The 13,693-nt window shown below is 33.0% G+C and overlaps 1 protein-coding gene across 2 annotated transcripts in view; it reads right to left on the bottom strand.

The window, feature by feature from the left end:
- TPH2 (tryptophan hydroxylase 2) overlaps positions 1–13,493 on the bottom strand; it is a 118,827-nt gene extending 105,334 nt beyond the window's left edge. Inside the window, exons 1-5 of one of the 2 annotated variants that reach the window (XM_052000770.1) lie at positions 13,389–13,493; positions 11,033–11,050; positions 8,608–8,745; positions 3,384–3,567; positions 3,177–3,277 (exon numbers count right to left, since the gene is read on the bottom strand). In XM_052000770.1, the coding sequence (XP_051856730.1) occupies positions 3,177–3,277; positions 3,384–3,567; positions 8,608–8,745; positions 11,033–11,050; positions 13,389–13,493 (546 nt within the window). The remainder of the gene's footprint in view (positions 1–3,176; positions 3,278–3,383; positions 3,568–8,607; positions 8,746–11,032; positions 11,051–13,388) is intronic. The other variant, XM_052000769.1, reaches the window with a different exon arrangement.
- Between the last annotated feature and the right edge of the window lie 200 nt (positions 13,494–13,693).

The raw sequence follows: 13,693 nt of genomic DNA, 5'->3' as shown, positions 1-13,693 counted from the left end.
ACCTAGAAACTTAATAGCCTATTTTTGCATTGCCTTAGGATAGTTACTTTTTAACAAAAATAAGTTCACATTTTTATAAAACCACTGGGTTTAGAGTTGAAAAGAGATCTATAACATGTTTGTTTGAGTGAGATCATATTTGGATCTGCAAAATACCTAAAAGGCCACTTAAATAGGTCTTTCATTTTACCACTGAGTAGATTCTAAGGAATTATGTCACTTGTCCAAGATCACCCAGGAAATAAGAGAGGGGCAAGATTTGAAGTCCAAACTGATGAACCCAAGTTCAACATAATTTCCACTGCACCCTCTTCTTCCTTAGATTAGTCTCTCCCAGACTTGGGATCAAATGACTTCGGCTGCATTCCTGCTCTGCCTCTTCCTACTCAATAATGATGTTGAAATGTATGGCCTCTAAGGTTCCTTCTAGCTATAAAGTTATGCTGCATGATCCTATAATCTTTGAATTCCAATCTCAGTGCTTTCTAGTATACTAAGCCAAGGTTTTCAAAGAACTTTGCTCAAAACAACCCCATGAGGTAGAAAGTAAAGCAATTATTATCTCTCCTTTATAGATGAAGGAACTGAGGCTCAAAGACATTAAGTGAATTGTTCAGTCATTTCAGTCACAGCCAACTCTTTGAGACTCCATTTGTGGTTTTCTTGACAACGAATGGTTTGACATTTCCTTCTTCAACTCATAGATGATGAAACTGAGGCAAACAGGGTGAAGTGACCTGATCAAGACAGTTATTAAGTATCTGAGACTGAATATGAACTGAGAAAAAGAGTTTCCCTGACTGTCCAGGCCTAACAATCTATCCATTGTGCCACCCAGCTACCTCACTTTTGATCTACTTGATGGTAGGATAAACTAAGTTTTTTCACTGCATTTTGTCATTTCCTACAATGTAGTCATAGCCACACTGGCTCATTTTTGGATTCTACAGATTTCACAGAAGGACTAACTGCATCAAGTATCCAAAAATAAAGCTCAATCAACAATGAATATTTCAAATTAATTTTTCAACTTTTACTCTTTCATCTTCCTGTTTGCTTCTGTATGGTCATCTCCCTGGTTCCAGCTGTTGGGTCCCAGAAGAAATAGATACTGAAATGACCAACCAAGCCTCCAAGGGGACCCATGATAAAGCATACTATTATCTCCTCTCAGAAAGGTGATGGTTTCAAGAAATAGAATGTGATATACATTTGGGGCCATGGTCAATGTGAGAATTTGTTTTGCTTGACTATGCATATGTTTTAAGAGGGTTTTGTTTTTCTTTGTTTCCTACTTTTATTTTTGGTGGAATAAGAGAGAAAATAAATGTTTTTAATTTCAAAAAATAAGATTAAATTTTTAAAAGGGTTTGTATTTTGAGTAGATGGGTCCCTTCCCCCAGATCTTGTACTTTGGAGAGACTTGAAATAGGCATCCAAGTCTCATGTTAAAAAATATTGGTGAAGAAATGCAAAGAAAATAGTTATTGTTATCATTATCACAGATTCATATTACTTCAAATGCAGTATTTATTTGAGTAGAGTAAAAAGAGTAGGAGAAAAAAATTAGCCTGTCCAATCACAATTCTGTTCTAGAAATGTTTGCATTTCCATTAAGACTAAAAATTACATTGTTGTATCCTTATATAATTATTATCCAAAAAAAAAAAAGTCAGGGTATAATTCTTCCACTATATCTCCATAGGACAAAAGCTTTTAGTTTTTTTTGGACCTTTTCTGAAATCTAGTGAAACCTAAAGATCCCTTCTCAGAATCATGTTTTTATATGTATAAAATAAGATATAAAGGAAATCAATTATATTGAAATAGAGTTATCAAAATATTTTTTAAAATTAATCCATACCATCTCTGCCCACTAGGTTAAAAATCCTTGCCACAGCCTTTTTTGTAGTGGCTAGAAACTGGAAATTGAATGGATGCCTATCAATTGGAGAATGGCTGAGTAAACTGTAGTATATGAATGTTATGGAATATTATTGTTCTGTAAGAAATGACCAGCAGGATGAATATAGAGAGGCTTGGAGAGACTTAACATGAACTGATGCTAAGTGAAATGAGCAGAACCAGGAGATCATTATATACCTCAACAACAATACTATATGAGGATCAATTCTAATGGAAGTAGTTATCTTCAGTAATGATAGGATCCAAATCAATTCCAACTGATGAGTAATGAACAGAACCAGCTACGCCCAGTGAAAGAACACTGGGAAATGAGTGTGGACCACAACATAGCATTTACACTCTTTCTGTTTTTGTTTGCTTGCATTTTTGTTTTTCTTCCCAGGTTATTTTTACCTTCTTTCTAAATCCGATTTTTCTTGTGCAGCAAGATAACTGTATAAATATGTATAACATATATTATATTTAACATATACTTTAACACATTTAACATGTATGGCACTATCTGCCATCTAGGGGAGGAGGTGGAAGGAAGGAGGGGAAAAGTTGGAACAGAAGTTTTTGCAAGAGTCAGTGTTGAAAAATAATCTATGCAATATGTTTTGTCAATAAAAAACTATAATAATAAAAAAAAAGAATCCTTACCACAAGACAATAATGAGTTCTTTTTAGCTTTTCCAAAGAAAAATTCAATTTGATTAATTATTATATAAAAGACCACCCTCTGTGATTAAATAATTTGATTTAGAAATACCTTTTTACAGTACATTCAGGAGTTTTTGAAATCTCCACTTGCCCCATTTAACCCTTTAAAAATAAATGAAACATTGTGTATACAAATAGGAAAATAGCATCCCTCTAGACAGGGCTTTTTAATTCTGGGGTTCCATGACCCATGACAACCATGTGGTATGGTTGTGTGAAAATAGATAGATAGATAGATAGATAGATAGATAGATGAATAGATAACTATTTCAGTATAATTAGTTTCCTTTGTAATCCTGCATGTTTCATTTTATGCAATTGAAATTATTTCTGAAAAAGGTCCATAGATTTCATCAGATTCTCAAAAGGGTCCATGGCACCAAAAAAATAATACCCACCCTGATTTATCCTGACTAAGGGCATACTGGAACATATTTTAGTCTGAAGAGCAGCTCTCACTGGTTTAACATAAATATCAATGTAGTAGTATCCCACAATAAAATCTAATAACACAGAATACCCTCACTAGGATTTTTCCTCTTACTTACTGGGTGATCTGCATCCAGCTCTGAACCATACATGAGAACTCGGTGAGAACATTTGTCTAATTCAGCAATCTTCCGGGGAAACCACAAGACATCCTCTAGGTCTGTTAGAAACAAAATGTAAGGTCAAAAATATTAGCTTATTCTTTCTATGCTACAAATATTGCTACAAAGTATAAGTAAAAGTAAAAGATGCAGAAGTGGCCTTGCCTTCCTCCTCTGTCCAAATATTCTCTGGTGGATTCAAGGTCACAATGGTGGTTTGAAATTTCAGCAACTGAATAAGCTCATTAAATTCTTTTTTACTACAGTCACAGTCTACGAAGATTTCTACTTCAGAACTTCTTCGCCTGGATTTCCTAGATTCGATGTGGACCATGTTCACATGCTTTTCCTGTGGGGAGACATGACCAAATGGGTTTTTTAAGAAATCATTTTCCCCTTTTTTTGGTCTTTTTGTCATCACCACCTGGTGGTCAATAGATTAACTTCCTCAATCAGACATAAAGCTAAGAATAAGCTTATTTTCTTACATATAGCAAAAATGATTCATGATTGCATTTTTGCTACACTGCAAAAATTTTATTTATCCTTAGCTTTGAATGAATGAAAGAAAAAAAATTGTATTCAAGTTAATCTGCTTGGTTACTCTGTGCAACACAACAGTTTTAGTAGTGTCAATGAATTTATAAATATCTAAATGTAATACTTAAAAGAGCCAAAGAATAAAAGTAGTTATTTGGCATTATGTAGACCAAACATTTCATTGTCAAGGTCATATTTTCACTCAAGGATTCATTCAAATGAGTAATTTGACATATTCCTTGGAACGAAAATTCAAACATTCCCATAATCCAAATATGAACCTGATTTCTATTTTTAGCCCACTCTCCCACTTCTTCTATACAAATGCCACTTTTTTGTCAAAACTAGATTCCTTACTGTTAAACTAGATTCCTTACTGTTACTCAAACAAGTCTGGAGCCTTCTTGCCTCTGAATCTTGAGTCTGCCATTCTCTACTCCTGGAATACCCTCTTCCAGACCCACATTCCTGAAATGTGCTGTAGAATGCCCCCATTCTCACCTCTAAGGTATTCTTCTTTTCTTTCAAGGCCCAATTTAAATATTACTCCTTTTCCCTCGTTTTTTCTTCATAATTCCAGCAAAAAGATCTCTCCTTTTTCCTGAACTTCTAAAATATTTTCTTTGTACCATACATAGCATTCTGCATTTCAGTTACTTGCACATATATCTTATCTCTACTATTGAATTATAAAGATTTTAAAAGTGAACTATGTCCTAAAAATCTTTATATATACAACACTACCTTGTACAATCCTTGGTCATATAGTAGGCACTCAACTATTTGCCAAATGAATGAAAGAATATAAAATGACACAATCTTAGATTTGGAAGAGCCTTTGAGTATACTTATTCCAAGTTCCTCATTTTGTAAATTAAGAAACTGGTACCAAGAGAGATTGTGATCTCATAGCATTATGATCACATAGCTAAGAATTGTCAGGACACATACATAGTTCTCTCGACTTTGTGCATTTTGATCTTTCCATTATACTCCTCCAGATGACTGGATTTGGGTTTTACGTTTTTGAAAATCCTAAATTGATTAATAATAATCCCCCACTAAATTCCAACTCCCAGGTCTTGTTGTAAAGTGAAATTATGTTGGATTCTCAGAAGCTATCCATGAGAATGAACCTATTGCTATGTCCTAGTTGATAGTTGATAGTTTCATCTATCCTATGATAGGATAGTTGATAGATGAAACTCCATGTTTGACCAGGAAATTTTAATGTACTCAGTAACTGACTTGACCAGCCACATTTAGGCAATAAATGCAAGGTTAGTAAATTTCATTCCAATCCAGGTAAACATGGTTATTAAACTTTCCTAATCATAATGACTTTGTAGTCAACAAAGGGGTTATGCAATCCAGCCCACTCATTGATTGACTGATTGAAGTTTTCCTTCCTGCTTAGTCCCTGTGAATCACTTAGCAACAAAAATCAGTTATAAGGGCAGAGATCTGGGCTCTTGATCGAAGCATGCATCCCACAATATGCTTAAACTACCATTTGAGTACCAGTGGTAAGAACTAATGGATTAGGGAGCCTCATGTTTACATGTCTGTAAGTAAGAAACTATCTGTCTCAAGATCTTTTGAATCCTTATGTTCTCTTGTATCTTTTCACGCATGATCTCCTTATATTTACCAACAGAAAATGAACTATGACAGGTTCTACCAAGCCAAAAGGGCTTTGAGAAAAGGCGCAGTGATAATCATTTTAAGATGAATGTAGCTACATGTAGAAAGACTCACCATTAGAAGATGGACCACCAGGTCCCAGGTGATTCATTTGAAGAGATGCAATTCTATAGTAATTCTACTGAGTTGTGAAGAAGTTACAATCTATATTAATACAGGAAATACCCAATCATGGATTCTTTTAAAAAAGTTAATAATAATAATACATCACATTACCATAGATATTTACTGTTTACAAGGTGTTTTCACATCAATTATCTTATTTGATTCTCAGAATATTTCTGTTAGGTAGGAAAGACACACTTTTATTTCCATTTTACAGATGAGAATATTGGTACTCAGAGAGTTTAAATGGCTTTGCCAGAATTCTATTGTTGATAAAGAGCAGGGATTAAATTACAGTTATCCCTTCTAAATAGTGACTTTCCACGATGTGGTTTTGACATATTGTGGGGTATTGAATTGAATGGGAATTTGGGAGAAGTTTTGCAAAAGCCACAAATGGCACATAAAAACCAGCATATGGCAGAAAAATTTTAGAAACTCAGAAATGCATAAAATATATGTAAAGTATTGTATATCATCATATTTTATTTTTAATATTATAATAATTCAGACTTCTTCTCTGGTATGAAGGGAGAACCAAAAAAATTTTATTTTGATTTTCCAGATCCCTAACTGGGTCCCTAACTGCCATGAAGTGAAGAACTTAGGTCTCCTGAATCTTGTCCACATCCACAGTGACTGACCTTGTATTGGACATTTTTTATTGTTTATATCCTGGGATATAGAATAAACTTGAAGATAATAATTATCTACAAATAATAATTGTTTATAATAGAAGAACTGGTTTATTATTTGTTTAATTTGATCAATGTAGCTAACCAAGCAGGTGATTTTATTTTTTTAGATGCTGATATGTATTTCTACGGAATATCAATACAGCAGGGATTATTCTAGCACCATCCCAACCCTTAATTCCTAACATTTTCTAGGTATGGCATTGGAAATAAGTCCATTGTGCATCATTAAGTATGTTATTATAATATTCCCAACATGAAAACATGCCAAGATAATTCTTCTATCTTCTTCCTACCTACTCAAAATCTTATTATGAATAAGGTTCATAATATCAATATGACATCAGTTCATGGAATTCTAGAATCTCAAAGTTAATAGAGGACTTTGAGTGTCAACTGATCCAAACTGAAAGTTGCACAGAAGAAATCATAGGGTGAGCAGAACCAAAAGAACATTGTACACAACAATCACAACTGTGATGGACTTGGCTCTTTTCAACAATGAGGTGATGCAGATCAGTAATAATAGATTTGTGATTGACGATAGTCATCTACATCTAGAGAGAGGACCATGGGGACTGAATGTGGATCATAACAGTATTTTCACCTTTTTTGTTGTTTGCTTGGGTTTTTTTTCCTTTCATTTTTTTATCTGATTTTATTTTTGTGTAGCATGATAAATGTAGAAATATGTTTAGAAGAAGTATACATGTTTAACTTATATTGGATTACTTGCTATCTAGGAGAGGGGAGGGAGGAAGGGAGAAAAACAGGAACACAAGGTTTTACAAGAGTGAATGTTGAAAACTATCTTTGCATGTATTTTGAAAATAAAAAGCTATGTTTGAAAAAAAAATAAAGTATACTTTAAAAAAAGAAGAAGGAATTACAGGGAAATCAGGAAGGATTTAAAGATCTTAACCTCAAAACCATTCAAAGAATTACTTGCTTCACATTCCTAAAATGGTATTTATTTTTAATTCAGTCTCTTAGCACCATCATGGTAGATGGAATAATAGTGGAGTTTCTGAATGTATACACCAAACCTCCCCCTACCTGATTTGTCACCTTAAATCACATTAACAAATTTTATCTAAGTTCTGCCAATGAAATGCTTCAACTAAAATAGCCATGTAGCATTTTCTAACAGGTTCTCGTTTGCAATCATCTAAACTGTACCTTTCCCACTCAAAGAATGCATTTGGGTTGAATCCATTTTATCTCTGATATTAATTATTCCTATCTACAAAGTATTTGTAAATAAATTGATTTCAAATGTCCAGTGAAGACTTTTAATTAAAAGAAATACTATTAGGAATCCTTGCTAAAAGAAAAGGATAGTTTTGTAAAGTTCATAGGTTTATGGTATTTTATCCTGTAAAAGAACTAACAATTTATATAGGCCACCCCACCCCTTCATTTTATAGATAAAGAAATTTAAAATGATGCAAAAAGCTCTGGATTGAGATTGAGAGGACATAAATTCAAATCATAGATTTGTCATTTATTAAATTGTATGACCTGAGATAAATCTGTTCATATTTTTGATCTTCCATTCTTCATGGTCATCAAAAAAGCAAATAACTTCCAAACAAAATTTTGACCTAGGTATTCTTGTTCCAAGTTCATTGTTCTTTCTACCACATCAAGCTATCATTAATAATCATACATACCCCTTTTATACTTTGTACAAATCTCCATTTTCCACACCAGGATTGAGTAAAGAGAGATACCCCTCTGGATCCATTTCTACCTGGTAATGAGGTTATCTCATTCCTTACAGATTGTTTGGATTAAAAAAAGCATATTTCACATGATCTTGTATATTCGGTTATATCAAAACTTCTTAAACTGTGCCTCATAGTGGCAACAGTAAATGTTTCTGAATGCAATAATCAAAAACTAATTCAAAATCAAATGCAGACTGAATCTGAGGTGTTTTTGGCAGTGCTTGCCCATGCAGAATAAATCTGAAGTGTTTCTGGCAGTGCTTGCCCTTGCATCATGCAACTTCACTGCAACCTTGATTCTGAATACACAACATTGCACATTTTATAGTACATATGCACAAACATGGCCAGAAACACCTCAGCTCAGATTTTAAATGTGGCCATGGTAAAAATTTCTTGGGTGAAAAGTTGTCACAAAGTGGAAAAAGTTTAAAAGCCCTGATTTAGATGATGATGCTATTTGTGAAGCATCCATCAGAAAGTTCTATTTTATTAAAGTTCTATAAACATAATTATAGCATCCCCAGAAATTGACTCAGTGGGTCATGCATGCTTCCCAACAGATGATAAGTCCATAACAGTGCATATGACTATGTTGGGAGGTTTCACACATACCTGAAACAGCCTTAAGGCTTTTACCAATTCACCAACTTCATTTTTCAGAGAAAACACGACTGCAGTCTTTTCACTTTCCCCAGCAGCTTCATTCTTACCACTACCTTTGTTGCCTTTCTTATCATTTGCTCTGTTCAGCTATGAGGAAAAAAGGAAAGAAAATAATCAGAGAATGTTTGAGCTGACAGAAAGCTTACTTTTCAAAGATTAGTTACTAAATAATATCGTATATTTATATAGTACTCTAAAGTCTGTAACATATTATACATAGATATATGCATATGTGTATGTATGTAGATAGATGCAATTTTATTTGATCTTTACAATAATCTTATCATTCTTAAAAGATGAGGAAAATGAAGATGGGGAGAGATTAAATGACTTGCCCAGAGTCACACAGGTAACGTGTGAAGAAGAATTAGAACTCAAGTTATTTTGACTCCCAGTCCAGCAGTTTATCTTGTATGCCAACAAGCATTTATTAATCACCTACTACATTCCAGACACTGTGCTAGATATTGATGATACAAAGACAAAAAAATGAAACTGTCCCTATTCTTAAGGAGTATATATTCATCTAATCCAACCCTCTCTCTTCCTTACCAATTTTACAGATCAGGAAATTGAGGCTCAGAGAGGCAAAATGTGAATACAAGTTTACAAAGTTAGGTAGTGACAGAAATAGGATTCACACTTAGGACTATCAATTCCCACTTTAAAAATCTTTACACATGATTGTGTTGTAGTTTATGAATAAATTAAAGATTATATAGATAAGCTTCTTCTAGACGAATTTATCAGAAACTAGAACCTTCTTAAATTGTAATTTGTGACTGAATTGGGGGGGTCATGAAATTATGGTTTATTATCAATAAATGTTTGATTTTTATACTTATTTTATATATCTATATGCCTGGGGTCTTAAAAAATTTCTCTTGAGAATGGGGATCATGAGTAGAAAAACTTTAAGAAGCTTGGTGTACTGAAAGACAACTTTAACATGAACAGAGCAATCAAACTCTGTCAAGATATTCTAGATGTAGTTGAATTGTTCAGAAATGAAAATCAAAAATGTGACAGTAGAGTATTTTAAGCCACTAATTTTGAATGCTTTCATCCTATCAGCTAGTGATCCAAATTTTAAAAAATTGGTTGGGTCCACTCTATCATTAAAAAAAATAATAATAACTGTTTAAGAAGGATTAAGAATTTTTCATTAGCCAATGTGTTGATTTGTTTCCTTCACTGTTCTTATTTATTACAAGGGAAAGATCCTCTGAGGGTAGAGAGAGAAAAGAGTAATTGGAAATGAATAATGCTGTAAAAAAATTTTAAGTATCAATAAAACATTTAAAAGAATTACTAATTATTAATCTCTGTCTTTAAGTTTTCTTTCCAGCTTGTTTCTTGCACTGAAATATATCTCATTCAATTACCATAAAATTTTATATAACATTTTATAGTTACAAAACATTTCACACACTTCTCATTTGTTCCTTTAAAAAAATACTAAGCATTACAAGTATCATTACGTCCATTTTACAAATGAGGAAAGTGAGTTTTAAAGAAATTATGTGATGCAAATCAATGAATTCAACAATATAATAAATATCTACTATTTGTAGGGCAAAGCTAGGTCACAGACTGTTCTACAGAATTTGGGGATCTTAGGGAAAGAAGTGGGAAAAAAGGAGAATGAGACAAGTGCAATGGAGAAGTTCTGAATGAAGATAGAAGTTGTTTCATCTGAAGAGAAGGAGGAATCAGGGAAGGCTTCATAAAGAAGATATCATCTAAAATAAAGAAATATCAAAGACATCAGTAAATAAAAATAGAATGTGGGAGGTCAGGATAAGAAGAAAACAAAGAGATGGAAGAAGGTAGAATGAGAATGGGGACAGAGTGATTTAGTTCAATTGAAATGTAGGTCACATGAAGTAATGGATAAATCTAAAAAGATGATTTGGAAACAGATTGTACAAGATACTGAATGCCAGAATACGTGGTTTATATTCTATCAAACAGGCAATAAGAGATTATAGAAAGTTTTCAGTAGAGGAATAACCTAATCAGAAAAGTACCTTAGGAAGGGACTCATGTTGCTTTGAAAAGGATAGATTAGAGAGAGGAAAGCCTAGAAGCAGAGAAACCAGTAAAGAAACTCTAAGAATAATCTGATTGAGAAATGAGGAGAGGTTGAGTTAGGGATAGAGAGAAGGAAATGAATTTGAAAGATATATTGGAAATGATGGAACAAGGTCCCAAAAGAGAACAAAATGGATCAAGGCAAAAGTACAGGTAAGAGGAGTTAGTTTTGTCAAAGGAGGAAGGCTCTTGCCTTCAGAAAACAAAGGGAAGAGCAAGGTGGTCAAGGATAGTGAGAGAGGAGTGAAAAGGAGAGTTAAGAGATATGGTACCAGGTGACTTCGAAAAAGCTACTTGACTAAGTAGGAAGTAATAGTGAGGATGAAGAGAGAGTGTAGTCCTTGAAGATAGGTGAAAAGGGATGAAAGGACCAGTGTGAGGGATCAAATAATGTTATTCAGAAATTCATTCAGTTTTTCTCTAGGAATTGAAAAAAGATCTATGACATTATTGTTACACAGAATTTCCAAGTGAGGAAACTCTCTCCACCAGTGCAGACTGGTAACTTGTGCAATTTACAGTATTAGAGAGTTGCCTAGGCACAGAGAAGTTAAGTAACTTGCCTAGAATCAAACAAGCAGGATATGTCAGGGGTGGAATTTGAATCAATCTTATTTCTTGGCGAGTTCTCTGTATTCTACACCAGTACTGCTTCTCATTTGTAGCAGTTGCTTAATAAGAATTTATTAAATTGACCAAAGGATTTTCCAAGCTGAAGACTGAAACCAAATTTTCTGACATCAAGCCCAGTCCTCTTTCCACTGATATAATATAGTGCATGAATTAAACCTGTTACCAAAGCAAATTCAAAAGTATCAAAAATTCATTATTCTTATTTTTTTATTTTTTCCAACATAATTTGAAAGTAAATAGCCATTTTATATTCTTCCATCTAACTATGCATATGCCTAAATCAATAAAACTTTCATTTGTAATTTCTGACTTTAATTTTATGCTATATTGACAGGAGATCTAATTGCTATAATGCTGGCAGAATATATCATCTGGGCTCACCTAAATTATGTCAGTAGTTAACAATTGAAATGGAAGTTAGAATCCAGATGTGAAAAAACTAGATAACTAATCTTTCATGAGCAAATAGAAGCATCTGTGGAACTGAAAGGGATTAAAACTTCATTAGGTATATAAGATACTATAGTAAGAGTAGCTGGAATTTATTAATGATAATGATGACAGATTCTTCAGAGTCAGAGTATAAATGAGGAGAACATAAGGGAATAATGCATACTCACTAAACTCTGACAGTTAAACAAGAAAAATGCTTCCCTTTCAGCAAATGAAAATATTGAAACATTTACAACATTCTCCTGCATTTTTGTAAGAATTCAAAAATATGTCTGTGGTAGAGAATTCAACAAAAGAGTTTTCTTTTCTCTTCTTCCATCCCTCTCTTTAAAAAATTTTCATATTAACATACTATTTTTAATCATCAAAAATTCATAGAAAAAAGATTATTGTTAACTTCATTATTTGTGTTATCAGAAAGTTAGAAATGTATGACTTCTATGTTTAATAGTGATAGTCTGTTTAAAACTATTTTAAACTACAATTTCTCCTCACTTTCTATTTTTATCACTTCCTATTACTATAATTTTGTTATAGTATTTTCTAAATTTAGTATTTCATTCTTACTTTAGAAATTCTTAACGTAGTTGCTAGCTCATGTAAATTATCTATGTATTATTGAAATGCAAAAAAGCCACTTACATTTATTTAAAAATTTTAAAAATTGATTTAACTAGTTCATCAAAACATCATAATTACAATGATAAAATTTACCATTTTTACTCATTTAGTAAACTCATTTAGTAGTAATAGTAGTAATCATATGTAAGTATAATGAAGTCTTCTACCCACAGAGCTAAGATATTCAAACAGATTTTTTTCTCCCCACAGATTTAAAAACAGTTGATAAGTTGTGCTATTGCAATAATGAAATGTCATTATTGCAATATATCAGCAATATTTTCATTGCATGAAGATCTGGATATATTTTCTTTCACTGCAGTTTTCATCTCAAATCAGAAATTGAAAACATTTTACTTTACTCTTTTTTTAAAACAACTTTAAAACTAAATTGAGGAAAAACATTTTCAAAATGAATCCATCTTTTTTGTTACAATTTTTAAAAAGTTTTAAATCCAAGAATGATTACTGAAAATAATTTTGGAAAAAAATGGAAAACAATAATTGTACTTTAAAATTGGAGAGAGCATGTGTATGAAACAGCAATATACTGGTGAAAGTGTAGAAAATCTAATTCTCCCCTGCTTGTCCTCATCAAGAATATCCATCCTAAATCTAATACACATTTTCCTATGCTAGAATAAGAAATATTTCCTTACAAATTATTTCTCTTATTTTCTATAACTTTTTAAAAGATGCTTTCCAAATAATTTTTCAATCTAGAATCTAAATTTTAGAAAGGAATCTAGAAAGACATGGAGATATGTTACTTTAGTAAACTGAGTTTTAATTTATTGCAGGAGGAGGTCTAGAGGGTGTGTGTGGTGATATGCACAAGTCTACTAACCCTCAGATAGATATTGTTGGGAACAAGACAGTCAACAGTCTAAGAAATGCTCTTTTGAAAGGGCCAGTTCTTTGATACTCACTGTTAAGTCGTCGAGTAGCTGATGTTCTTCAGGCACTGCTGAGTCCAAAGAAAGCCCCCGTCTTGCCCAATATTTACTGGAAAACATCATCATGGCAGGTTGCATGGGGAATTTGTATAATTTCCTTTCTCTTCAGCAGGGGGAACCAGCGGACTAGTGGCTAAGGTTGAGTTTTCAGCTTTAGCGGCAAAGTAGAAGAAAGACCATAAGGGAGGCTAGGGAAGACGAACAGTGGACTCCGGGCGCTGTCCAGAGTTCGCGTGCTGAACAAGGAACAGTGAAGCTTCTCTCCCTCGGCTCTTTAT

This window comes from Antechinus flavipes, chromosome 5 (assembly GCF_016432865.1).
Source record: "Antechinus flavipes isolate AdamAnt ecotype Samford, QLD, Australia chromosome 5, AdamAnt_v2, whole genome shotgun sequence".
Taxonomy (NCBI): Eukaryota; Metazoa; Chordata; class Mammalia; order Dasyuromorphia; family Dasyuridae; genus Antechinus; species Antechinus flavipes.
This window is presented reverse-complemented; position numbering and strand designations above follow the sequence as displayed.